The 25783-nt window shown below is 49.8% G+C and overlaps 1 protein-coding gene across 5 annotated transcripts in view; it reads left to right on the forward strand.

Annotated features, from left to right (window-relative positions):
- Positions 1-25783, forward strand: part of mroh1 (maestro heat-like repeat family member 1) — a 159392-nt gene that overhangs the window by 52849 nt on the left and 80760 nt on the right. For 4 of the 5 annotated variants that reach the window (XM_073055142.1, XM_073055146.1, XM_073055143.1 and 1 more), the window contains exons 12-19: positions 722-798; positions 7211-7333; positions 8541-8654; positions 10911-11055; positions 12255-12292; positions 19762-19903; positions 23646-23698; positions 25589-25702. In XM_073055142.1, the coding sequence (XP_072911243.1) occupies positions 722-798; positions 7211-7333; positions 8541-8654; positions 10911-11055; positions 12255-12292; positions 19762-19903; positions 23646-23698; positions 25589-25702 (806 nt within the window). The remainder of the gene's footprint in view (positions 1-721; positions 799-7210; positions 7334-8540; positions 8655-10910; positions 11056-12254; positions 12293-19761; positions 19904-23645; positions 23699-25588; positions 25703-25783) is intronic. The other variant, XM_073055145.1, reaches the window with a different exon arrangement.

Raw genomic sequence — 25783 nt, forward strand, 5'->3', positions numbered from 1 at the left:
GAAAATGGGGTTAAGAAGGGCAATACATCAGCCATGATGGAATGGCAGAGCAGACTCGATGGGCTGAATGGCCTAATTCTGTTCCTCTGTCTTTTGGTTCATTTATCCATGTTTTTAGCTTACTAAATAGATTGATAGGAAAGGCTTAGAGCTGGAGTTCCCAACCTGGGGTTCACAGACCCCTTGATTAATGGTAGGGTCCGTTGGCATAAGAATGGTTGGGAGCCCCTGGTGGGCTGGTGTGAGTTGGGCATCATGGTTGGTGTGGCTGAAGGGCCTGTTGTGTACTGAGTGACTCTGGAAGGCAGAAGTTTTTGGTATAGGGTTAGTGCAGCTGGGTCCTTCGTGGTAAGCATGGACACGATAAGCAGAAGGGCCTGATTCCGTCTCGTGTGACTGTGAAGAAGCAGCCCGCCTGTGGACGTGGGGACAGGCCATTCAGCCCTACTCTACTGTGTTGGCCAGTGGTGCCCATCTAAGCTAGTCCCATTTGCCTCCAAACCAGGGGTTTCTGACATTTTGTTTCATGCCATGGACCATTACCATTAAGGTTGGGAACCCTTGCTCCTATCCATGTCCCCGACCAAGTCATGTGGAGGCTGGCTACTGAAGGGAACTGGTGGCTGGACATCTCAGTCTGTGACAGACTAGGAGATGATTGGATTCTTCTGGTGTTGGCAAGAAGTGGAGTGTTCAATACTGTGTGTATCCAACTCTGCAGCAACTCAACTGGAGGGCAAGAAAATCCTGGTACTGATGGCCATGAAGCTCATAATCCAAGACAACAACAACAACAAGGTAATTGGCATCCCACCCGTGTCCTCTGAGAACTTAGAGCTCTAATCGGACCTGGACTTCCGGTGGCATGGGTCAGGTCAGCGTCCCAGAGCTCTAATCGGACCAGGACTTCCGGGGGCATTGGTCAGATCAGTGCCCTGAGCCCATTTACCTAGCCTGACTCCACAGTGATGTCCTCGGCCAAAAGAGGTCTATACACCTCCAGCTCTATTGTCCCCACAGTTCTGTGGTTTCCACCAATCTACCGAAAGGCAGCATGGTAGCGAAGAGATTAGCGCGACACTATCACTGCTTGAGGCATCAGAGTTCGGCACTCAACCACGGCTTCCTCTGTATGGAGTTTCTGTACGTCCTCCCTGTGGGATGCCTGGGCTCCCTCCCACAGCTAAAGTAGGTTAATTGGTCATTGGAAATTGTCCCATGATTAAGTTAGGGTTAAATCAGGGTTGTTGGGGGCTGCTGGAAGGACCGGCAGGCCTTTTCCATGGTGTATCTCTAAATAAAATAAATTGTAAATAAATAAATATCCTCTTTGTGTGGTAATCCAACCACAAACGAGAAAATCATTGTGTGGGCTCTGATGAGTTTGAGGTGGTTCCCCCACCGACAGTGAGGGGTGTGGAGGAATACTTACTCTCCATCTCCCCGTTCTGAGCATCTCTACAGCACGGTAACAGCCTGGGTGAGTGTGTTTTGTAGGTGACACGCATTGTGAAGGACGGTTAGGGCAGTTGATGGGACCCCGTCAACCTGCTGCTTTGTCCTGCAAGGTGTTGAACTTTTTACAGTCACACTCATCCAGATGTGGGGAGGGCGGGGGATGAGTTCCAACACTGAATAAACTGGTGAAAGGGTCTGGAGGTAGGTTTCATGGACCTTCCTTCCTTCCTCCTTGTTTTATGGCGGTTGGCACCCAGCTTAATGGTTCATTACCGTCACCTTCTGCTCCGGAGTGTGGATCAGACGATAGACTCACATTCTAAATCCCTTCACCCATTCTCTCTCTCTCACCCCCCCCCCCCCCCCCAATCTACACTTTATCCTTTCCTCTTTGGCCATCGTAGTACCCTATTCCTGCTTATCCATCATGTCCTATAAAAAAAACCCTTGTATCCCTTAAGAAAGCTAAATGCACCCTGACCTGTGCCCTCTCACCCATGCTCAGTAACCCTTTTAATGTGAATTCCTGCAGCCCCAATTCCCTTACATTAATTCTCATCATCTCTCCGTATCCCATCCAGAGGGAAGGTTGACAAGGTCTGCACAGACAATAGTTTAAACTTCCAGCCCCTTGAATCTGAACTTCTCCAGTAAGCTGCCATTGAGTTTACAAATGGAGAGGAACAAGTACAATGAAGCATTGCAGGAACATAGTGTCGTATCAAGAGCATTCACAAGAAAACAGAACGGGAAGTTGGTGGTGTTGTGGAAGGTGTTGAAGGTTGTGATTGACGGGATGCAGAGCTGGGCTGACAATTGGCAGATGGAGTTCATTCGGGAAAGTTTGAAGTGATCCACTTTGGAAGGTTGAATTTGAAGGCAGGTCATCAACACTACGTGCCACGAGTGACGTAGGTGATCATGGTCTTGGCAAAGAGCCATCACGAGAAGTAGCTTGTCATTGCCGCCTTCTGGGTAGTGTCTTTAACAAGACGGGTGACCCCAGCCATTATCAGTACTCTTCAGAGATTGTCTGGTGTCAGTGGTCACATAACCAGAACTTGTGATCTGCACCGGCTGCTCATTCGACCGTCCACCAGCTGCTCCCATGGCTTCACGTCACCCTGATCGGGGAGGCTGAGCAGGTGCTACACCTTGTCCAAGGGTGACCTGGAGGCTAGTGGAGGGAAGGAGTGCCTTACCCCTCCTTTGGTGGAGACGAATCTCCATCCTGCCACCCATTGGGTTAATGGCAGAAATCTTAGCAGTGTTGAGGGACCTTGGTGTCTGTGTTCCTTGATCCCTCAAAGTTACCACGCAAGTTAGAAACATAGAAAACCTACAGCACAATACAGGCCCTTTGGCCCACAATGCTGTGCCAAACATGTCCCTACCTTAGAAATTACTAGGCCCTCTATTTTCCTAAGCTCCATGTACCTATCCAAAAATCTTTTTTCCTCCCAATCTTTTTTAATTTTGTCTAAAGGAGCCATTCTCAATCCCAACAACAGACCATAAATATAAGATATTGAACCATTATCAAAAGGTTTCAAATTAAAAATTACATCTATTATGTTCTTATCTGGGCTGGTAGGAAATATATGTAGTTTAGATCTTAAAAAATCTCTAATCTGTAGATATCAAAAAAAAGTGGGTATTTGATAAGTTATATTTCACTGAGAGCTGCTTGAAAGAAGCAAGATTCCCTCCAACAAACAGATCCTGGAATTGTTTAATGCCTAATCTATCCCATTCTCTGAAAAACAGATCGGTCGTAGATGGTTTAAAAAAAATTAGAAAAAATAGGACTAGAAAGGGAAAATCTCAGTAAACTGCAATGTTTTCCAAACTGTAGCCAGATCCTCACAGTGTGTTTAACCACCGAACTGTCAGTTAATTTATTTAAAGATAAAGGAAGAGAGGATCCAAGAAGAGAAATCATAGAAAATTTCGTAACAGAATTGGCTTCCAAAAAGACCCATATTGGACAATCCTCGCGATTAATATAATATAACCAGAAAGTAACATTTCATATGTTAATTGCCCAATAATATAACCTAAAATTGGGTAGAGCAAGGCCTCCAAAAAAGTCTTTTAAAAGACCCTATCGTATCCGCCTCCACCACCGTTGCCGGCAGCCCATTCCACACACTTGCCACTCTCTGCGTAAAAAAACTTAACCCTGACATCTCCTCTGTACCTACTCCCCAGCACCTTAAACCTGTGTCCTCTTGTGGCAACATTTCAGCCCTGGGAAAAAACCTCTGACTATCCACACGATCAATGCCTCTCATCATCTTATACTGTACACCTAAGTTGATAGGGTGTAAAGATGGGGTACAGTGTGTTGGACTTCATTCATCAGGGGAATGAGTTCCAGAGCCGTGAGGTAATGTTGCAGCTCTATAAAACCCTGGTTAGGCCACACTTGGAATATTGTGTTCAGTTATGGTCAACTCATAGGAAGGATGTGGAAGCGTTAGGGAAGGTGCAGAGGAGATTCACCAGGATGCTGCCTGGATTAGAGAGCACGTCTTATGAAGTTAGGTTGAGTGAGCTCGGGCTTTTCTCGTTGGAGTGTAGGAGGGTGAGATGTGATCTTGATAGAGGCGTACAGGTGATAAGGGGCATAAATAGAGTGGGCAGCCAGAAATGTTTTCCTAGGGCAGAGATAGCTAATCCGAGGGGGCATAATTTTAAGGCATTTGGAGGAAAGTATGCGGGGGAATATCAGAGGTAAGTTTTGTACACAGAGTGGTGGGTGCATGAAACGCCCTGCAGGGGTGGTGGTGGAGGCCGATATATTTGGTACACTTTAGAGACTCCTGGGCTCACGGATGATAGAAAAATGAAGGGCTAAGTAGGAGGGGAGGACTGTATTGATCTTAGAGTAGGTTAAGAGGTCAGCACAACATAGTGGGCCAAAGGCCCTGGCCTGTGCTGTATGATTAACGTTTTGCTGGTTGGTTCAAGACTGTACCTCAGGAACAGGTCACTGTAGGTCTCATCTTGCACTGCTCTGGGTTCCGCTTGTGCCTTTGGTTCTTGTTTGCTTTTTCTGGCTTTTGCTGTCTTTGTATCCCTATTGCGTGGTGTAATTTTATGTGAATTTATGATGTGTTGTCTGTACCACGTGCAAGTAAGTTCATTGCATCTGAGCCTACCTGTACTGTGCGTCTGACAATAAACTCTGGCTTTCACCCGTGTCGTGCAGACAAAGCAGACCAGACATTCCCCTGTAAATCCATCGATTGCAAGGCGTTGCCGAACTGCCCCTCAGCTGAGGGTGCCAGTGGGTCAGGCATTGAGTGCCTGCCTGATTCAGTGTAAAGTTATTATCAACGTACTTGTATGTCACAATGTCCAACCCTGAGATTCATGTCCTTGTGGGCATTCACAGTAAATATAAAACATGCAACAGAAGCAATGAAAGACCACACACAACTAGAAAAGCAGCCAGTGTGCAAATACAAAAAGAAAAATGAAATACTATTGACAACAATAGATAAAGAAGCAATAGGCATTGAGAACACGTGATGAAGAGTCCTTGAAAGTGAGTCCACAGGTTGTGGAAATATTTCAGTGATGGGACAAGTGAAGTTGAGTGAAGTTATCCCGTCTGGTTCAAGATCCTGATGGTTGAGGGGTAATAACTGTTCCTGAACTTGATGGTGTGGATCCTGCGGCTCCTGTACCTTCTTTCTGATGGCAGCAGCGAGAAGAGAGTATGGCCTGGGTGGTGGGAGTCTCTGATGATGGACGCTGCTTTCCTGTGACAATGTTTTGTGTGGATCTGCTCGATGGCTGAGAGGGCTTTAACCATGATGGACTGGTATCTAAAGTTCCTCAAAGTTCATAGTAAGTTTATTATCAAAGTATCTATGTCATACAGGTTTCCCCCGCTATTCGAAGGCAGAGCATTCCTATGAAATGGTTCGTAAGCCAGAATGTCGTAAAGTGAAGAAGCAATTAGCATTAATTTATATGGAAAGAATTTGTGAGCGTTCACAGACCCAAAAAATAACCTACCAAATCATGTCAAATAACACATAAAACCTAAAATAACAGTAACATATAGTAAAAGCAGGAATGATCTGATAAATACACAGCCTATAAAATGTAGGAATACTTTTCTGCAATTATTGCAGCACTGTCCACAGTAGCGAAAATCTCACGCAACAACTCACGGCAAAAACTCTCGGCGCAAGCACTCTTGGCAGAAACACACGGCACAAGCGTTCCCGGCAGAAGCACTCTTTCCAGTAACCGCTGCCAAATAATACCAAATAACACATAAAATGCACAGCCTATATAAAGTAGAAATAATGTATGTACAGTGTGGTTTCACTTACTGGAATCGGGAAGACAGTGAGGACACTGATGATGGTGTGTTAGGCTGAGTCGGAGATTGGGGTGGTGGGACACTGGGGTGTCATCTCATCGTCTGTTTCCATCAGGGCAGGCAGGTCATCATCTATGTCTGCCTGCCTCGATGTCGAAGGTTGAGTTTTGTCGTCTGCTGTGGCTGATGTGGAAGGCTTGAAAAACGACAGTATGCTTGACTGCTTAGCCTTGCGCATTTTTCTATCATACAGTTCTTTGTAAACTCAAACCATCCTGCAAATATGCCCTAAACCTACGTACCCTTTCAAAATTAAAGTCATACTTTTCTGCAATCATTGCAACGTTGTCAATCGCAGCGAAAATCTCACGCAATTGCTTCATGTTCAGTTCTTGGATGTCTTCACTTTCAGGCCGTTCGCTACTGCGTTCAGCTTCAATTGCTATCCTTTCCTCTTCATCAGCTCTTCATCTGTCAGTTCTTGGTCATGGGATGCCAAAACCTCTTCAACATCATCTTCGTCAACTTCCACAAGCCAAACTCACTATATCCTTACTTCGTTCACCACAATTGAAACGCTTAATTATGTCTAGTTTTACACTAAGTGTAACACCCTTACGAGCTCTTTTAGGCTTTTCCGATACCTTAGAACTCACCTTGCTAATGGATGCACAAAATAAATCGACATAAAGCGCAGATGCTCACAGGCACATGTTTAAGCAATGCAGTTCTGGGGGAGGAGATGGGATGCTCGGCACACGCTGCCTTTTTTCATAACAGTGAAAACAGGTAACTAATGTAGGTCTTTCGTAACAGCAAGGTGCTGTAAAGTGAATGTTCGAAAAATGGGGGACGCCTGTATATGGGAAGGAGAATGGGGGGAAAAGCTGCTGGTTTATTTATTTAGAGATGCAGTGTGGAACAGGCCCTCGAGCCACGGCACCTCAGCAGTCCCACATTCCTGATTAACAATTTACAATGACCAATTAACCTACCTGGTGCAGCTTTCGACTGTGGGGGATAATCTACATCCAGCAACTCCTTACAGAACGGTGCCGCAGTTGAACTCTGAACTGTGGAACGCCTGGAGCTGTAATAGTTGACCCTAACTACCACGCTGCCAAGGTGTCACATCTTACATTTGACAATAACAGACCAATTCCAATTCCGACATCCTACCTGGTGACCCATTGCTGTTTCTGCTCCTCGGGGCCCTCTGACCTGTTACCCCATGTATCTCCTTCCAGTCCGGTGCTCTGAACCAACCCTCCCCTCAAAGCCCTGTGGTTGATGATGGGGTCCATCTTTCTTAATTTGGGGCATCCTGCCTGGAGCTTGAAGGGACGACAGCACCCCCCCCCCCCCCCATGTGTGTGATGGGAGGGTCGGTTAACGTTCATGTCTCGGCAGGTGAAACGGATGATCGCCCAGGTGATCAGCGCCATGGCCCACCACGACTACCTGGAACTGGAGGGAGGCGAGGCGATGGTCGAGTTTATTATCCAGCAGTGTGCCCTGCCCTGCAGTCCGGGGGTAAGACCTGTTCAACACATCTGGGTGGGGGGTGGCTGGAATCTGTGGCACAATGTGTCCAAGGAATGGCCTTGAGTGAAATTTGTGGAAGCATGGGGGATCACAGAAACAAGGGATTCTGCAGATGCTGGAAATCCAGAGTAATAACACACAAAATGCTGGAGGAACACAGAGGGCTGAGCAGCCTCTATGGAGAAGAATTCCTCCTCTCCTCAGTTATAAAGGGATATTCCTCCATTCTGAGGCTGTGCCCTCTGGTCCTACACTCCCCCATGATAGGAAAGGTCCTCTAAGTCAACTATCTGACAGGTTTCAATGAGATTCTCTCCCCCACCCCCCCCATTCTCTCCACTCCAAGTACAGGCCCAGATGATCAAATGTTCCTCATACGATAACCCTTTCATTCTTGGAATGATTCTCGTGAACCTCTGGTCTCTCTCCAGTGCCAGCACATCCACTCTGAACGAGCCCAAAACTTCTCGCAGTGCTCTGGGTGCGACCTGACCGATACTTTATAAAGCTAAATAACATGTAAATATTCAGTATACGGCGGGTAAAGTTTGTCCCATCTCTCCTCGTAGCTCCCATACACTAAAGGAGGCAACGTGTGTACCTGCTCCACACCCTTCATGTAACTGGGACAACCAGAGCCCCCACACTTGACCAAGGATTAACGCTCTGTCGATCACTGTGACTGAGAACGTAGAGCAGGAACAGACCCTTTGGCCCACAATGTTGTGCCAACCCAATTAAATTAGTAATCAAATGGCCAATTAAATGAATCCCTTATTCCTGCACAATCTGCGTATCCTTCCATTTTCCTCACATTTAATGCCCACTACTCTCCCCTCACATCTCCTTTGAAATTACACCCTCGCATCTGCCCTCTGGTACAGTATTAGACATTTCAACTGCCTGTCTACTCTATCTATGCCTCTCATAATCTTATAAACCCCTATCAGATCCCCCCCCCAGCCTCCTCCAGCACTCCAGAGAGAACAGCCCATGTTTATACAACCTCTCGTTGACCTCTAAACCAGCCAGCATCCCGGTGATCCTCTTCTGCTCCCTCTCCAAAGCCCCGACATCCTTCCTATAGTGGGGTGACCAGATCTGTTTGCAATACTCCAGACGAGGCCTAACCAGGGTTTTATAAAGCTGTCACTTCCTGACTTTTGAACTAACCTTTGGCCTTGCTGGCCCTTAGCAGACGCCGAAACCCCGCACGTACGATCCCGAGGAGGTGACTGAGGAGAACCTGAGGGACATGTGTGACAACATCCTGAACCTGCTCACCACCACCGTGAAGAGGATGCAGGAGGTTAGAGCGCTGACACTGCCCGGCACCCACCTCGTCCCCGGCACCCGCCTCGTCCCCGGCACCCGCCTCGTCCCCGGCACCCACCTCGTCCCCGGCACCCGCCTCGTCCCGTCACCCCCTCCATCACCCGCCTCGATTCGACACTCGCCTCGTTCCCGTCACCTGCCTCGTCCCCGTCACCCGCCTCGTCCCTGATACCCGCCTCGTTCCTGACCCCCCCATCACCCGCCTCGTCCCTGATCCCCCCCATCACCCGCCTCATCCCTGATCCCCCCCGTCACCTGCCTCGTCCCGACACCCACCTCGTCCCCGTCACCTGCCTCGTCCCGACACCCACCTCGTCCCGACACCCGCCTCGTCCCCGGCACCGGCCTCGTCCCCAGCACCCACCTCGTCCCCGGCACCCGCCTCGTCCCGTCACCCCCTCCATCACCCGCCTCGATTCGACACTCGCCTCGTTCCCGTCACCTGCCTCGTCCCCGTCACCTGCCTCGTCCCTGATACCCGCCTCGTCCCTGACCCCCCCCGTCACCCGCCTCGTCCCTGACCCCCCCCGTCACCCGCCTCGTCCCTGATCCCCCCCGTCACCCGCCTCATCCCTGATCCCCCCCGTCACCTGCCTCGTCCCGACACCCACCTCGTCCCCGTCACCTGCCTCGTCCCGACACCCACCTCGTCCCCGTCACCTGCCTCGTCCCCGTCACCCGCCTCGTCCCCGATACCCGCCTCGTCCCTGACCCCCCCGTCACCCGCCTCGTCCCAACACCCACCTCGTCCCTGTCACCTGCCTCGTCCCGACACCCACCTTGTCCCCGTCACCTGCCTTGTCCCCGTCACCCACCTCGTCCCTGACACCCGCCTCGTCCCCGATACCCCCCGCCTTCTCAAGCCAGTGTACTCAGGTGATCTGCTTCCTCCAACGATCGGATGAACGAAGAAATACGAGAAAGTACAAGCAGGAGCAGGCCATTCAGCCCATCAAGCCTGGCCCACTGTTCAACGCGGTGATGGTGATCTGCCCCAGGCCTCAGCCCCTGCGCTTGTTCTACATTGCCCTCGTACCCCTTAGTCCGGACACCCTCCCTGGCCTGGCTCCTCCCTATTTGATCTCTCCTGCCCCATCTGTCTGTGTCTGCCTCACCTGCCCCGTCCATCTGTACCTGACTCATCCCTTGCCCACAACCTACCAGCGCCTGGAATCCACCTGGCCCCTCCCATTCACCCCAGGTGTTTGCCTCGATTCTGTTGCCTCCGTCTGGGCCATGCTACTTTTGCCTACCCTTCTGTCTGCACCCAGTCCCTCCTGCCCCCTCTGTCTGTAAATGGCTCATCTCACGCTCTCCGTCCTGCCATAAGACTATAAGACACAAATCAGCCACGATGGAAAGGTGGAGCAGATGATGGGCTGAATGGCCTGGCCTGCTCCACCATTTCCTCACGGCTGATTTACTATTCTTCTCAACCCCATTCTTCCACCTGCTCTCTCCCCAAACCCTTTAGAGTCCTGACTAAGCAAACCCATCACCCTCCATTTTGAATAAACCCAATGACCTGGCATCTGGGGCGATGAATTCCACAGATTCACCACCCTCTGCTAAAGAAATTCCTCCTAATCTCTGCTGTAAATGGACATCCCTGTATTCTAAGGCTGTGTCGTCTGGTCCTAGACTCCCTCACTATTGGAAACATCCTCTCCACATCCACTCTGTCTGTGTCGTCTGGTTATAGACTCCCCCACTATGGGAAACATCCTCTCCACATCCACTCTATCTGTGTCCTCTGGTCATAGACTCCCCCACTATGGGAAACATCCTCTCCACACCCACTCTATCTGTGTCCTCTGGTCATAGACTCCCTCACTATGGGAAACTTCCTCTCCACATCCACTCTATCTGTTTCCTCTGGTCATAAACTCCCCCACTATGGGAAACATCCTCTCCACATCCACTCTATCTAAGCCTTTCAACAATTGATGGATTTCAACAAGATCTCCTGCTCAATCTTCTGAACTCCACTAAGTGCAGGCCCAGAGCCTTCAAACGCTCTTCATATGTTTGGCCCCTCTTAAGCCCCCAAATCTCTATCTGGATTCCTGCTCCTTATTTGCCTCTGAGGTCAACTGGGTTAAAAGTGCCCACCGTGTACCCAGGCAATGGGGTGGGGGGGTTAGCGATCCTGCGTTGCATGGACTGAAGCCCCTCCCACTGGGCTGGCAGGGCTACACCTCGCTTCCTGCTGACTGTTGTCCTGCTACAGGTGTTGTGGCCGTTCCTCTTGGAGTTTCTGATGCCGGTGCAGTACCTCCAGGCCCTCGGCCCCGTCTGCCACAGCCTGGCCTTCCTGGGAAGCAAGGCTGTGCAAGCCCAGGGCACAAAGCTCTCACCCAGCCACAGGGGACGAGGTAGGTGATGTTAGCCACGGCTCAGCTCTCCAACAGTTTTCTTCCACAGCTCTTTACAGTAGATTCCAACCTCTGGACTCCATGGCAACTGTGGAGGGAGCTTCACACTGTGTCTGACCCCGGGAGAGTGTGATGAGACAGTGCAGAAGGAGCCTCACTCTGTGTCTAGCCGTGTCCCTGTGCTGGGTGTGAGTGAGTGTGTAGATGGAGCCTCACTCTGTGTCTAGCCGTGTCCCTGTGCTGGGTGTGAGTGACAGTGTAGATGGAACCTCACTCTGTGTCTAGCCATGTCCCTGTGCTGGGTGTGAGTGAGTGTGTAGATGGAACCTCACTCTGTGTCTAGCCGTGTCCCTGTGCTGGGTGTGAGTGACAGTGTAGATGGAACCTCACTCTGTGTCTAGCCGTGTCCCTGTGCTGGGCGTGAGTGAGTGTGTAGATGGAGCCTCACTCTGTGTCTGGCCGTGTCCCTGTGCTGGGTGTGAGTGACATTGTAGATGGAACCTTACTCTGTGTCTGAGTTGTGTCCCTGTGCTGGGTGTGAGTGAGTGTGTAGATGGAACCTCACTCTGTGTCTAGCCGTGTCCCTGTGCTGGGTGTGAGTGAGTGTGTAGATGGAGCCTCTGTGTCTAGCCGTGTCCCTCTGCTGGGTGTGAGTGACAGTGTAGATGGAGCCTCACTCTGTGTCTAGCCGTGTCCCTGTGCTGGGTGTGAGTGAGTGTGTAGATGGAACCTCACTTTGTGTCTGAGCCGTGTCCCTGACATCGGAGTTGTTCTGACATCATCTGTAAGGAATCTGTACGTCCTCTCGGTGAAATGCATTGGTTTTCTCCAGATGCTCTGGTGCTCCCACGGTGCAAAGATGTACCAGTTGGTGGGTTAATCATTGTAAGTTGCCCTGTGATTCGATTCGGGTTAAATCGGGAGTTAATGGGCAGCAAGGGCCTATTCCATGTTGTATCTCTGAATAAACAGATGGGGGTCTTCCTTACCCAGAGTTTCTCTCCTTTGAACGTTCGATAGTTTTGGTTTGTTTTTTTTTTGGTTTTGAGTGAGAGACAGATTGATGAATTCTTGTTGGGAAATATTGCTGTAATGGGGCGGTACTGTCGTTTGGTGTGAAATGGGGTTGTTAGTACGATCATTACGACTGAACGTGCTGTGCCTCCTCTTACCTTTCTGTGCTCTCCCTCCCTCTGCAGACCTGCCCACACCTCATGCCTTGTTGACGCGACTTCTGGTGAGTACGTTTTAAAGTTGGGAGTGGGTTGGAAACCCGTGTTTCGGTGGGGGTGGTTGCAGAGTTTCGGAGGGCACAGGAAAGAATGGATTTTTCTTGGATTTCAGAGTCAGGTTTGATATTGTCGGCATATCTAGTGAAATATGTTGATCTGTGGCAGCAGCACAGAGCAGTACACAAAGTAATTATAAAAATATATAAATGACAATAATAAATTATATACCTATAATTAATTGTAGTTGTTTGTATATATAGTATATGGTTTTCTGCCTGAGTAGATATTTGTATTACTGAGCAGGTGTACCTAATAAAGTGGTCACTCTGGGGAAGACAAAGCTGGCTCGAGGTTCAAGGCTGGTTCATTCTGTCCTACAGACATTTGTGTAGAAATGTTAGTGAAAGGAAATCTGTTGGAAAGATTAGCAGAAGGTCGGAGGTTTGGGAACGAAGTAGGTTTACAAAGCACGAACAGATGACTTCAAACAGAAATGGGGGAAGAGTAGACGAGGATAAACTAACATTTAAAAAACACGCAGTAAGTCTCTTCCTTTTCATATCCTTCTATTAATTGAATGCTCCTTAGAGAATGGGAGTGGGAAATTAATCATGTAAGAGAGTGTTGAACAAACGTTTTCTTTCGAGTCAAAGGCTCTGAGGGAATGAACTCTTGGGAGAGGTTGGATAAACGTGGGTTGTTTTCTCTGGAGTGTTGGAGGCTGAGGGGAGATTTGATAGAGGTTTATAAAGTGATGAAAGATATAGAGAGGCAGTCAGAATCATTATTTCCGAGGGTGGAATGGTTAAGTACTAGAAGACGTGCATTTATGGTGAGAGGAAGTTTTAGTTTTACACACAGCAGGCTGCCCCGGATGGCAGCTGAGCAGAATACTGTACAACTGTGGCGACCCACTTTCTGCACAGGCGAACCGGCTCACAAATAGCCAGCGCACGGGGGGAGACTTTGGTAATGCACCTCCGACGTCATTTCCGCCCGGAGAGGGCGGGCGCTAGGGATTTAAATGCCAGCACCGCGAAGTTTGAATAAACTAGTCTCAAAACGACTTACTGACTGCATGTCGTTATTTCAGCACTGTGTGTACATCGCTACACAACGGTCATTTATTCATTGTGGGCCATGTCCTATAACTTGGACAATCGTGGTCTTTCCATGAATGTGATTGTTCTTGGCAAATTTTTCTACAGAAGTAGTTTGCTATTGCCTTCTTCTGGGCAGTGTCTTTACAAGATGGGTGACCCCAGTCATTATCGATACTCTTCAGAGATTGTCTGTCTGGCGTCAGTGGTCACGTAACCAGGACTTGTGATCGGCACCGGCTGCTCGTATGGCCGTCCACCAGCTGTTCCCATGGCTTTACGTGACCCTGACCGGGGGCTAAGCAGGTTCTACCCCTTGTCCAAGGGTGACCTGTAAGCTGGCAGAGGGGAGGAGCACCTTACACCTCCTTTGGTGGAGACGTATCTCCACCCCATCACTCAGACAGTGGGGGCTGTTTTGTGTGGGCAGTTGAGGGACATGGATCCTATTGTAGACAGAATAAATTTGACATTGAATTGAATTGACTTTATTTCTTACATCCTTCACATACATGAGGAGTAAAAATCTTTACGTTATTCTCAGTCTAAATGTGCAACGTGTTTAGTACAGACACTGTGTTCCTGCCTTGCTCTGTGTACACACAACAGTACGACACTGTACGGGCCCTTCAGCCCACGTTATCATGCCGACCCCTTAACCTACTCCAAGATTATTCCAACGCTTCCCTCCCACATTGCCTTCATTGCCCAGCTACAAACCTGCCCGTCCGCTGCTAGTTCCCCTCTCCCCCTTCCCCCCACCCCTGGCTACATCCGCATCAGTGTGGAGAGGTGCCAGGGGTCTCTTCAATCATTAAGGGGTTTGCATAAGGTATCAAATACCACACCCCATTTCCTCATCCTCTGACTCCATACCACATTCAGTGGTTAAGTCCCCTTCAGGTCTCTCCACTGATTATTATTCTGTTCTCCCATTTTGCTGCAGTCCTCCTACTAGTTGTAGGGTCCATGTCAGGCTCTGGGTCAATCTCTTCTACTTTCAATCAGATACCTCTGCTAGTTTATAAGCCTTTTGCAATCCCCTCCTCATGTCAGACACATACTTGAGATCGGTCTTCCGTGGCAAGTCTTTCCCAAAACAGTCTTCAGGCAATCTTGTTTCTTGCCCAAACATCAAACAGTGGACCAAAAGCCCAAAGTGCTGACTCCACTTGTTCCTCTTGCTGATATCCGAGCATGTCTAGCAATGTCCGGTTGAACCTCTCGGGCTGGGGATCACCCTGCGGGTGATGAGGTGAAGTTCTCGACTTCTTGACTCGGAGCGTGCTCAGTAACTGATGTACGAGCCTACTCTCGAAATCCTGTCCCTGATCACTGTGTATCCGTCTGGGGAGACCGTAACGAACAAAATACTGTGGCTGTGGCTGCCCTCTGATCCTTTGTAGGGAAGGCTTAAGCATATCTGGTGTAACGATCAGTAATTCCCAAGACATTTGCCATGTTGTGGAATCAAGCTCTGTGGTAGGAAATCCATATACACCAGATCAAGTGGCCCCACACTCTGCAAGTGGGACAAAGGAACGGCCCTCGTAGGCAGCCTCTTCCTCCGTATGCATCAAATGTGCGACTCGCAGTACTCTTCGACCTTCGGCTTCATTCAGGGCCAGTAGAACCGATCTCTGATTAATCCATAGGTCTTGTCAGCCCCAAATTACTAGAATCATCATGAAGTGATTTCAACACAATCCTCCGATGCTTCTCAGGCAGAACCGGCTGGGAATGCCAAGGCCTGTCTGGAGGGGACGTGACAAGGGTGGCGACCACTTCCCCTGGACTCAACGCAGGCAACTGTTTCGTATTCAGAGCGGGTCAGGTTGCAGTCAGCCGGTGGAATGGCACAACCAGATGATCCACAGCTCCATCCTGCCCAGGCCTTGCGTGATGGAAAACTGGCACATGGCTTTAACTCCAGGGGCAGGAACGCTCTCCCGCTCTCTGTCCAAATCCAGCCCTTCATGCGTATGTCGGGATAACACGTCCGCATCAATGGTCCAACTCCCTGGCCGGTATTTCAGGCTGAAATCATAGGCAGACAACGTTGCCAACCACCGATGGCCTGTGGCATCTAATTTCGCCGAGGTCAGGATATAAGTTAGGGGATTGTTGTCCGTCCTCACCTCAAATTTGGTACCTTAGAGATAGTCACTTAGCTTATTCACCGCAGCCCACTTCAATGGCAGAAACTCCAACTTGTGCATGGGGTAGTTTCACTAGGAGGGAGACAGACTCCGGCTGACAAAAGCAACAGGCCATGATCCTGATACCCCTCGAGCCCCCTCGTGGCATCTGTATGTGCATACGGCCACTGGGATCTGCAAAGCCAGCACTGGCGCTTTCGTCAGCAGCTCCTTCAGCGACTAAAGAGGCCTGTTCACATTTCGCATCCCATCTTGCTCCAAAAGGCTCTGAAGGGCTAAGATAAATTTTACCATCTCTTTTCGTCCTCCTCTCTTTTGACCCCAAGGGAGGTAACTGCACAGAAGCTGATTCAAAGGGTGACTCACTTTGGAGTAGTCCTTCATGAATCTCCAATAGTACCCACAGAATCCAAGGAACGAGCACAGGGCACTCACAGCCTTGGGCTTTGTGTTCACCACTTCTGTCTTAGACAGATCCTTCGCTAGTCCATCCCATGAGACTATGTGCCCAACATAGTGGACAGATGTCTTGTAGAAGTGGCATTTGTCCAGTGACAGTTTTAACCATTCAGCTTTCAGCTGCCTAACACCTTCAGTAGCCTCGCCTGATGCTCCTCCAGGGTGCACACAGCACCTCAAACAAGTTCATATCCCCAACAGTTTTCTCCATGACACATTGGAAAGTTGCCGGTGCTCCTGATATGTCCTGGGGCATTCTATCAAATTGAAGGAATCCAAGGGACTTATGAATTCTGTCTTCTCCTTGTCAGCCTCACTTATGGGTATCTGATAACGCCCTTCCCTTAGGTCCAGCAGACCGAACCACTTTGCACCACTCAAGCCAACCAACACGTCCTCGATTCTTGTGACCATATACTGGTTGGGCACTGTGTGTCGGTTCAGAGCCCATCAATAGTCAACACATCTTCATACCTCCCATTTTCTCTTTCTCAACACCTCAGTGGGGGATGTGTAGAGGGGCTCCCGGACTCAGTGATAGTCCCAGCTCCCTTCAGCTTCTGCAGATGCTGCTGAATATCTTCCATCTATGCTGGTGCTAATCGCCGAGACCTTTCTCTGAAACTCGGATGGTGTGGCGAGTACTCTCGAAACAACCCACATCAAACTCGTCTGTAGAAAGGACATCTTTGAACTTTAACGTCTTCTCTGTCAATCTCCTTTTCCAACCCCTGGGTACCGGGAAGTCACCAAAGTTGAAGACTTGGCTGTCAACTTTCCCGTTCTGGGAGATGATCTTTCTCCTGCTTTTCTCACAGGAAGACTAGACGTTGGAGTCACTGGAAGAAGTTCCTGGTTTGTGCCCATCATCTGGCCTAGGACGGGCTTGCACTTCCTCAGGGTGAATGGACAAGGTTTTCAGAAAGCTCGCTGCAATTCTCTCCTGGCAGGCTCCCACTAGCCTCCTCACAATCAAAGTATTTGTCCCCACAAGAATTAAAGTTTCACCCTTCTCGACCAGGTCCAGACAGACCAACAATAATGTATCAAGGACCTCAACTCCTCCTATATCTGCCCCCAGAATCTCCACATCATACGGGTAGTCATCATTACTCAGGCCCCAGAGCTCTGGGGCACTGTGGTGTCAAATACCAGTTGTTGAAGACACAAAGTACACTGCAGATGCTGTGGTCAAATCAAGACGTACAGACAAGCTGGATGAACTATTTACTAGGATGTTACCTGGGTTTCAGCACTTAAGTTACAGAGAAAGGTTGAACAAGTTAGGTCTCTATTCATTGGAGCGTAGAAGGTTGAGGGGGGATTTGATCGAGGTATTTAAAATTTTGAGAGGGATAGATAGAGTTGACGTGAATAGGCTGTTTCCATTGAGAGTAGGGGAGATTCAAACGAGAGGACATGATTTGAGAGTTAGGGGGCAAAAGTTTAAGGGAAACACGAGGGGGTATTTCTTTACTCAGAGAGTGATAGCTGTGTGGAATGAGCTTCCTGTAGAAGTAGTAGAGGCCAGTTCAGTTGTGTCATTTAAGGTAAAATTGGATAGGTATATGGACAGGAAAGGAGTGGAGGGTTATGGACTGAGTGCGGGTAGGTGGGACTAGGTGAGATTAAGAGTTCGGCACGGACTAGGAGGGCCGGAATGGCCTGTTTCCGTGCTGTGATTGTTATATGGTTATATAACTCAGCAGGTCGGGCAGCATCCGTTGAAGTGAGATCTCAACAAGATGAAGACGGAAATCTCATTTCAACGGATTTGTACCAGTTGTAGAAGGATCTGAACAGTGGAGTAACCTGTGCAAAGTATGGCTCCAGCATAAATACCCTTGATCCACATGGATACACTGGAGCTAGGCTCCACCAAGCCGTCAAGAATGGGGTTTTGCAATTTAGTGTTTTTCTTGATACATTGATTGGAATGTGTCTTCCCCCCCGTAGACGCCAGGCCATTCCCTGACTGGATCTCTCTGAGGTTTCCCAACTTCCTCTTCTTTTTAAGTAACCATCAGTTCACTTTCCAAAGTTTTTCCCATCCTTCACCCTTGAAATGTCCCTCCTCACCCCAGTTGTAACAGACAATACTGGTCGCTCCTCTTTTGAAGGGACCTCGTTCAGTAACAGCCTTCTGCTTAGTCTGTCCCGTCAGGCTCCCTATCGGCTTTGTCATGCTTGGTGACAGCACCAGCCGATATCAACCGAGATACCTCGGCTTTCGATTCTTTCATGAACGCCTGCAAATCCCACTCCTCCGTCGTGTTTTCCTCCTCATGGTGTATGTAGTCCTGACGAAGGGTCTCGGCCCGAAACGTTCCACCAGCATTTTGTGTGTGTTGGTGTTTTCCTCCTCTCTTACTTCTCTGATCAGCTCAACAAACGAGGGAGGGGCACGTCTGACGGGACATTTGGAGGCTGAAAGCAATCGTGTCACGTGACTGTGCGCCCTTCACCACTTGGTCCATCCTTAATTGACTCATAACAGCCTGTGGACGGCCCCTTTACGGCACAAGCAAAGCAGTTACCTCTCTAGCTGAAAAATGCAGGCAGGAAGTTTCTCCTCTTTCTCCTCAAACATGTTCCTAAACCCCACCATTAACTCCATTGGGCTTCCCGTCATGCCAAAAATGCTTTCTAACACTCGCATGTAGCCAGCGGAAGTAGCAAAGGGGTTGTCTGTCTTCAAGGGCTTCACTAACTCAGCAGCCGGACCTTCTCAACTCTCTAGCTGTCGCTGTCTTTTCACATTATCAGAGCACGGCCGCTCAACCAGCGTCTGAGAGGTCCGCTCTGCCCTCGTCTCATATTCCTCCTCCCCCTTGAGAACATCCTCAGCCTACGATAACCGATTCTCCGCCGGTGCACTGTGCCATTAATCCGCCCGGCTCCTAATTGCCGACACCAACTCAGAATTTCCACCCCTTCCTGAAGGACTCCTCAGACAACTCCTTCCCCTCGCTCCGTAGAAACAAGAGCAACTTGTCTTTAAAGTCAGCTGCGGGAAACTCCGCTTCCAACTCGGCACCCTCGCCTACACTTCCCTCTTCTCTGGAAGCATGGACCGCCCATGGCCCCACGCCCCTCTCCCGGGTCCCCGGTAGTGACAGGCAGATCCACACCCATCATGTCATCACTGGTCTGAACTAAAGCGATATCTTTGCCCTCCATTTGGTCAAACTGCCGTTCCACGATCGCTACTTTCCCTAATACTTCAGCGGTACGTAAAACCTTTATCAACAATTCATCTGGGCTGCGAATATCCACCCCGCTCAGAACACAGGACTTAGTTGCAGGCAATCTCATTGAAACTTACCGAATATTGAAAGGCCTAGATAGAGTGGACATGGTGAGGTTGTTTCCTATAGTGGGGGTGTCTAGGACCAGAGGCACAGTCTCAGAACAGAGCATCTCCATTTAGAACAGGGATGAAAAGGAATTTCTTTACCTAGATGGTGGTGAACCTGTGGAATTCATTACCACAGTCGTCTCTGGAGGCCAAGTCATTGAGTATATTTAAAGTGGGGGGGGGGGGATAGATTTTTGATTAGTCTGGGCATCAAAGATTACGGGGAGAAGGCAGGAGAATGGGTTTGAGAGGGACAATAAATCAGCCGTGATGGAATGGCGAGGAGCAGGCTCGATGGGCCAGTTCTTGTGTATTACGGTCAAAGGGTTCTAGACTCTTGCCTGTGTGTTACAGATGCACTGGGTCACCCTCACCTGTGTCTCTCTTTGCCTGCTCAGGTGGTGTCTTCATTCCCCTACCGCGGGAGAGGCCGAGGGGTCCCTGCACTCAGGCTACTGCAAGTACTGGCGCCAATCATTCACCCCCAGCTGGTGGAGGTCTGGAACCAGCAGGTGCCCCCCCTTGTCCAGCACCTGGAAGGTACGAGAATCCGCGGCGGGAGAGGGCTCCAGGAGTCAGAGTCGGAGGGCAGTGATAGGCCCTTTGGCCCATCTATTTTCTGTTGAACTGTAATTCTGCCATCCCATTGACCCACACCTGGACCATAGCCCATCCATGCACCTATATAACTTCTCTTAACCATGCCAATGGAACCCAGATCCTCCAGTTCCACCCTCGGAGTCAGGACAGCGACTCCCAGCCTTTTTTATGCCATGGATCCCTACCACTAACCGAAAGGCCTGTGGACGCCCGTTCTGGGAAGCCCTGTTCAACATTCCGGTGGAGTGGCAGAGTCCGGGGTGAATACCCACTCGTCAGAGACACGATGCACGTCTAGAGGGCATGTCTGACTTCCGGGGGCCTTTACCCTGCCCCACCAGCTCCAGCAGTGTCCACCCTCAAACAGCAGGGAAACCAGCCCAACTCACCCATCCTGGCCAAGATCCCGATTGGCATTCAGCCCGTGTCCCTCTGAATCTTCCCTCTCCAAGCATATTATAAGTGTTGTTGTCGTACCTGCCTCACCCAGTTCCCCTGGTTCCACGTTCCCACCACCCTTCAGCCCTCAGGTTTTAACAGGTGAAGGTGAGCTTCATTTGTCACACATACAGAGAAACAAACACACAGCAAAATGCTTTGTTTGCGTCAACAACCAACAGTCTGAGGGTTTGCTGGGGGCCATGCGCCCAGCGCCCACGTAGCATGCCCGCGACTCACTCACCCTCACTCTGTCTTTGGACTGTGGGAGGAAACCGACGGGGTCATGGGAGAACGTACAAACTCCGGTGGGAATTGAAACCCGGTTAATTCTGGCGCTGTAAAGTGTTATGCTAACCACTGTGCTGTCCCTCTCACCTTAAACCTCCAGCCTCCACTTTTGGATTTGTCTTCTCTGTGGAGAAGACTGCATTCACTATTCCTTTCCCCCTCAATTTTATATCCCTCTATAAGCTCGTCACTCATTCTTCTACATTCTGAGGAAGGAGCCATAGAAAAGTACAGCACATAAACTGGCCCTTTGACCCATCTAGTCCATGCTAAACCATTTAAACTACTTACTCCTATCGGCCTGCCGGACCGGGACCATATTCCCCATCCATGTGCCTATCCAAACTTCTCTTCAACATTGACATTGAGCTCGCATGGACCACTTGTGCTGGCAGCTCATTCCACACTCTCACGATCCTCTGAATGAAGAAGTTTCCCCATCTTTCACCGTTAACCCATGACCTCTGTTTGTAGTCCCACCCAACCTCAGTGGAAAGAGCCTGCTTGCATTTACCCTATCTATACCCCTCATAATTCTGTACACCGCTATCAAATCTCCTGTCAGTCTTCAACATTCCAAGGAATCAAATCTGAACCTATTCAGTTTTCCTCTATAGCTCAGGTCATCCAGACCCGACAACATACTTGTAAATTTTCTCTGTATTCGTTCTTTTTCAATATTTTTATTAATTTTCACTTAGAAGAATACAGAGTACATGAGTATATATATTATGAATCAAAAAGAAGACAGTGTCAACCTGAAATTATTAACCTGCTCAGTTGAGGAAAAACACCAGAGACACGAAATTACCTCTGAAACGGTTTTTATTCAGAGAGGAGTTTCGCAGCCCCACGCACTTCGGGCGTAAGGTAGCCAACTCCCAATTTGTCGGTTTACAAAGGTCATACTTATACCCAAAAGCAGGGCACTACATTCACAAATATGGTTACCGATTCAAATTCATCAATTGATTGGCTATTGCATGGCTAAGCACGCAAAATACTCGGAATAAGACGCAAGCGTAATACTTGGAATAGGAGTGGACGCAAGCAAAACACTCGAAATAGGTATATAGCTCAAAATACTTTGCCGAACACATTGTCTTGTGGTCGCAAGGTTCCTCTTCTTTGTGGTGGCCACATGCTGTCTGGCACCTTAATTTAGCTACCTCTTCCCTGTTCTCCTACACTTCCCCAATGACGTATCCTCTCCCTGGTCCTGTCTACATATTTTGCTACACTTACCCCTTGCCCACCCCTTCTACACGTACACCTTGCCCTCTTCACATTCTCAACAGAATAGTACTGAATACATTATATTTAAATCACACTTGCAATCTCAGTACCCTGTATTCATAATCAAACCCGTACATTAATTAAATTGTAATTTGAATTGCAATAATTTTATTATAAAAAAAGAATCTAAACCCACTACCAAGATCAAAGCTGTTTGGTAAAGAAAGAAAGATGGAAAAAAATCCTTATCACATAGTGATTTACATTATTAGCCAACATCTGTACTTTAACACCAAATCAAAGGTTTTGAAAGTAGTTCAGAAATGGTCCCTGCAATGTTTGAAAGTGTTGGTTAGAATCATGTATTCTTTCAACCTTGTTTATATCTTTCCTGCAGGTAGGTGACCAAACTGCAAAGAGATTCACCTCTCCCTATAACTCAGTCCCACAAAATCCTTGTCAGCTTTTCTCTCTTTCCAGTTAAATGATTTTTTGTTTTTAAATCTGGGTGACTGAAACACTACCTGATACTCCAAGTGCAGTCTTGAACACAAAAAATTCTGCGGTTGCTGGAAATCTACAGCAACAGTGGAGGAACTCATCAGGTCAGGCAGCATCTATGGAGGGGACTGAACAGTCAATGTTTGGGCTGAAGCCCTTCGTCGGATCCTGATGAATGATCTCGGCCTGAAACGCTGAATATTTACTTTTTTCCATAGACACTGCCTGGCCTGCTGAGTTCTTCCAGCAGTTTATCATTGTTGCTCACCAAAATATCGTACCGGCACAGCCATCACTTACTCGTGTACACATTTCACCAGAAAATGTGGGTCCTGGGTCAGCCTCTACAATCACTAATGGACCCAGAAACTGAGGAAAACGTCATACTTGGCTTGAGTCATCACACTGCAACAATAACGTCCCAACTCCTATACCAGCAGTTCACCACCCTCTGCGTGAAGACAGTTCGACCATTGCTGTTATAACTGACCAGCTCTGTACCCTCTGTTAAGACTCTCCCACGAGTATGCCCGACAACTTGTTCAGTACTGAGTCGAAACCAGACTCGCAGGGAGTGCACGTGAGGGATCCGTGTAGCCCACTCCAAAGACGCACGGCTGAGGTGGTCTCATTGAAACTTGAAAAATTCCCTTAAGGGGTTTGGAGTGAGGGATTGTCGCATTGTGGTTAGCATAAGGCTTCAGAGCACCAGCAACCTGGGTTCAATTCCCATCACTGCCTGTAAGGAGTTTGTACATTCTCCCTGTGGGTTTGCTCCGGGTGCTCTAGTTACCTCCCACAATACAAAGATGGATGGGTTATCAGGCTAATTGGTCACACGGTGTAATTGGGTTGGTGTGGGCTTGTGGGCTGGGAATGCCTGTTACCGAGATGTGTCTCTAAATAGAAATAAAGCAAACACTGAATCAGAGTCTAGAACGTGGGCAGTGGTGTCGGAATTGGGGTAGGGCCATTTCGGGTTGAGGGCCTTGGGAATATTTACCTTGGAGGGCTCAGCCAGTGGCAGATTAAGGGATCATTGGGGATTAGAGGATGGAGTGACAGAGGGAAGCGAGGGAGATTGGGATGGGGGGACGATAGTGCTGGGGTGGACAGAGGTGGTGATGAGTGGCGGGTTGGACGTCTGCTTGTCTTTATCCCATTGGTGTGACCTTTCTGCTCCTGGTCTGTGAACCCCGTCCCTTTCTTCCCACAGAGAATTCGGAGGAATCCTTGCCCCAGCGACAATGGGAGGACAAATTGCTGCTGGTGAGTTGGACTGGACCCTGTGCGGCCTGAGCCCATTCCTTCCCCACCCCCCATGCAGGGTCTTCTACCCTCCCTCCCTCTCACTCAGCCCAACCCGTATTTCTCCAGCCCCTTCTGCCCCTCGTCCTCCTCCATGGATCTCCTTTGCTCTTGACCCTCCCGTTTCCCACACCTCTCACCCTCCCCCCCGCTCTCGCTTACCCTTCCGCGAGCACTCACCACTCCGCCATCTCTCTTCTCAGCTCCCTCTCCCCCATGTGAACCCTGTCCCAATTTACCCAGCTCTTTAGACCTTGCCCTCTCCTGCACCCATCTCCGTGACTTGTCTCCCATCTCACCCAGATCTGTAGACCTTATCCTCTCCTGCACCCATCTCCGTGACCCGTCTCCCATCTCACCCAGATCTGTAGGCCTTACCCTCCCCTGTACCCATCTCTAGTGATCCTCTCCCATCTCACCCAGCTCTGTAGACCTTATCCTCCCCTGCACCCATCTCCATGACCCGTCTCCCATCTCACCCAGATCTGTAGGCCTTATCCTCTCCTGCACCCATCTCCAGTGATCCTCTCCCATCTCACCCAGCTCTGTAGGCCTTATCCTCCCCTGCACCCATCTCCGTGACCCGTCTCCCATCTCACCCAGATCTGTAGGCCTTACTCTCCCCTGTACCCATCTCCGTGACCCGTCTCCCATCTCACCCAGCTCTGTAGGCCTTATCCTCCCCTGCACCCATCTCCGTGACCCGTCTCCCATCTCACCCAGATCTGTAGGCCTTACCCTCCCCTGTACCCATCTCCAGTGATCCTCTCCCATCTCACCCAGCTCTGTAGACCTTATCCTCCCCTGCACCCATCTCCATGACCCGTCTCCCATCTCACCCAGATCTGTAGGCCTTATCCTCCCCTGCACCCATCTCCATGAACCGTCTCCCATCTCACCCAGATCTGTAGACCTTATCCTCCCCTGCACCCATCTCCATGACCCGTCTCCCATCTCACCCAGATCTGTAGACCTTATCCTCCCCTGCACCCATCTCCAGTGATCCTCTCCCATCTCACCCAGCTCTGTAGGCCTTATCCTCTCCTTCACCCATCTCCAGTGATCCTCTCCCATCTCACCCAGCTCTGTAGACCTTATCCTCCCCTGTACCCATCTCCATGAACCGTCTCCCATCTCACCCAGATCTGTAGGCCTTGCCCTCTCCTGCACCCATCTCTGGTGATCCTCTCCCATCTCACCCAGCTCTGTAGGCCTTGCCCTCTCCTGCACCCATCTCCGTGACCCGTCTCTCATCTCACCCAGATCTGTAGGCCTTGCCCTCCCCTGCACCCATCTCCGTGACCCGTCCCCCATCTCACCCAGATCTGTAGGCCTTGCCCTCTCCTGCACCCATCTCCATGACCCGTCCCCCATCTCACCCAGATCTGTAGGCCTTGCCCTCTCCTGCACCCATCTCCATGACCCGTCCCCCATCTCACCCAGATCTGTAGGCCTTGCCCTCTCCTGCACCCATCTCCAGTGATCCTCTCCCATCTCACCCAGCTCTGTAGACCTTATCCTCCCCTGCACCCATCTCCATGACCCGTCTCCCATCTCACCCAGATCTGTAGGCCTTATCCTCTCCTGCACCCATCTCTGTGACCCGTCCCCCATCTCACCCGGATCTGTAGACCTTATCCTCCCCTGCACCCATCTCCATGACCCGTCTCCCATCTCACCCAGCTGTGTAGGCCTTGCCCTCTCCTGCACCCATCTCTGGTGATCCTCTCCCATCTTGCCCCCTCGGTGTACCAGGGTTCCTCACCCTCCTTACTGCCTTTCCATCTGGGGTCCCTGATCTCTCTCATGCTGCTCCCTCTCCAGCCCACGCTTGCCTCTTTGCCCCCACAGCTGCTGTCCAGGAGCTTGGAGGCAGTGACTCCTGGCGATGAGGCCTGGTGCTGTCAGCTGAGTGAGGAGATGAGCCGACATCTTCACCAGTACAACGGCTTCCCCCAGGAGAAGGTGAGTGGGAAGCCCTGACATTGGAGCAGGGTGGGGTACTTAACACAGAACAGTACAGGCCCTTCAGCCCACAATGTTGAT

This window comes from Hemitrygon akajei, chromosome 8 (genome assembly GCF_048418815.1).
Source record: "Hemitrygon akajei chromosome 8, sHemAka1.3, whole genome shotgun sequence".
Lineage (NCBI taxonomy): Eukaryota > Metazoa > Chordata > Chondrichthyes > Myliobatiformes > Dasyatidae > Hemitrygon > Hemitrygon akajei.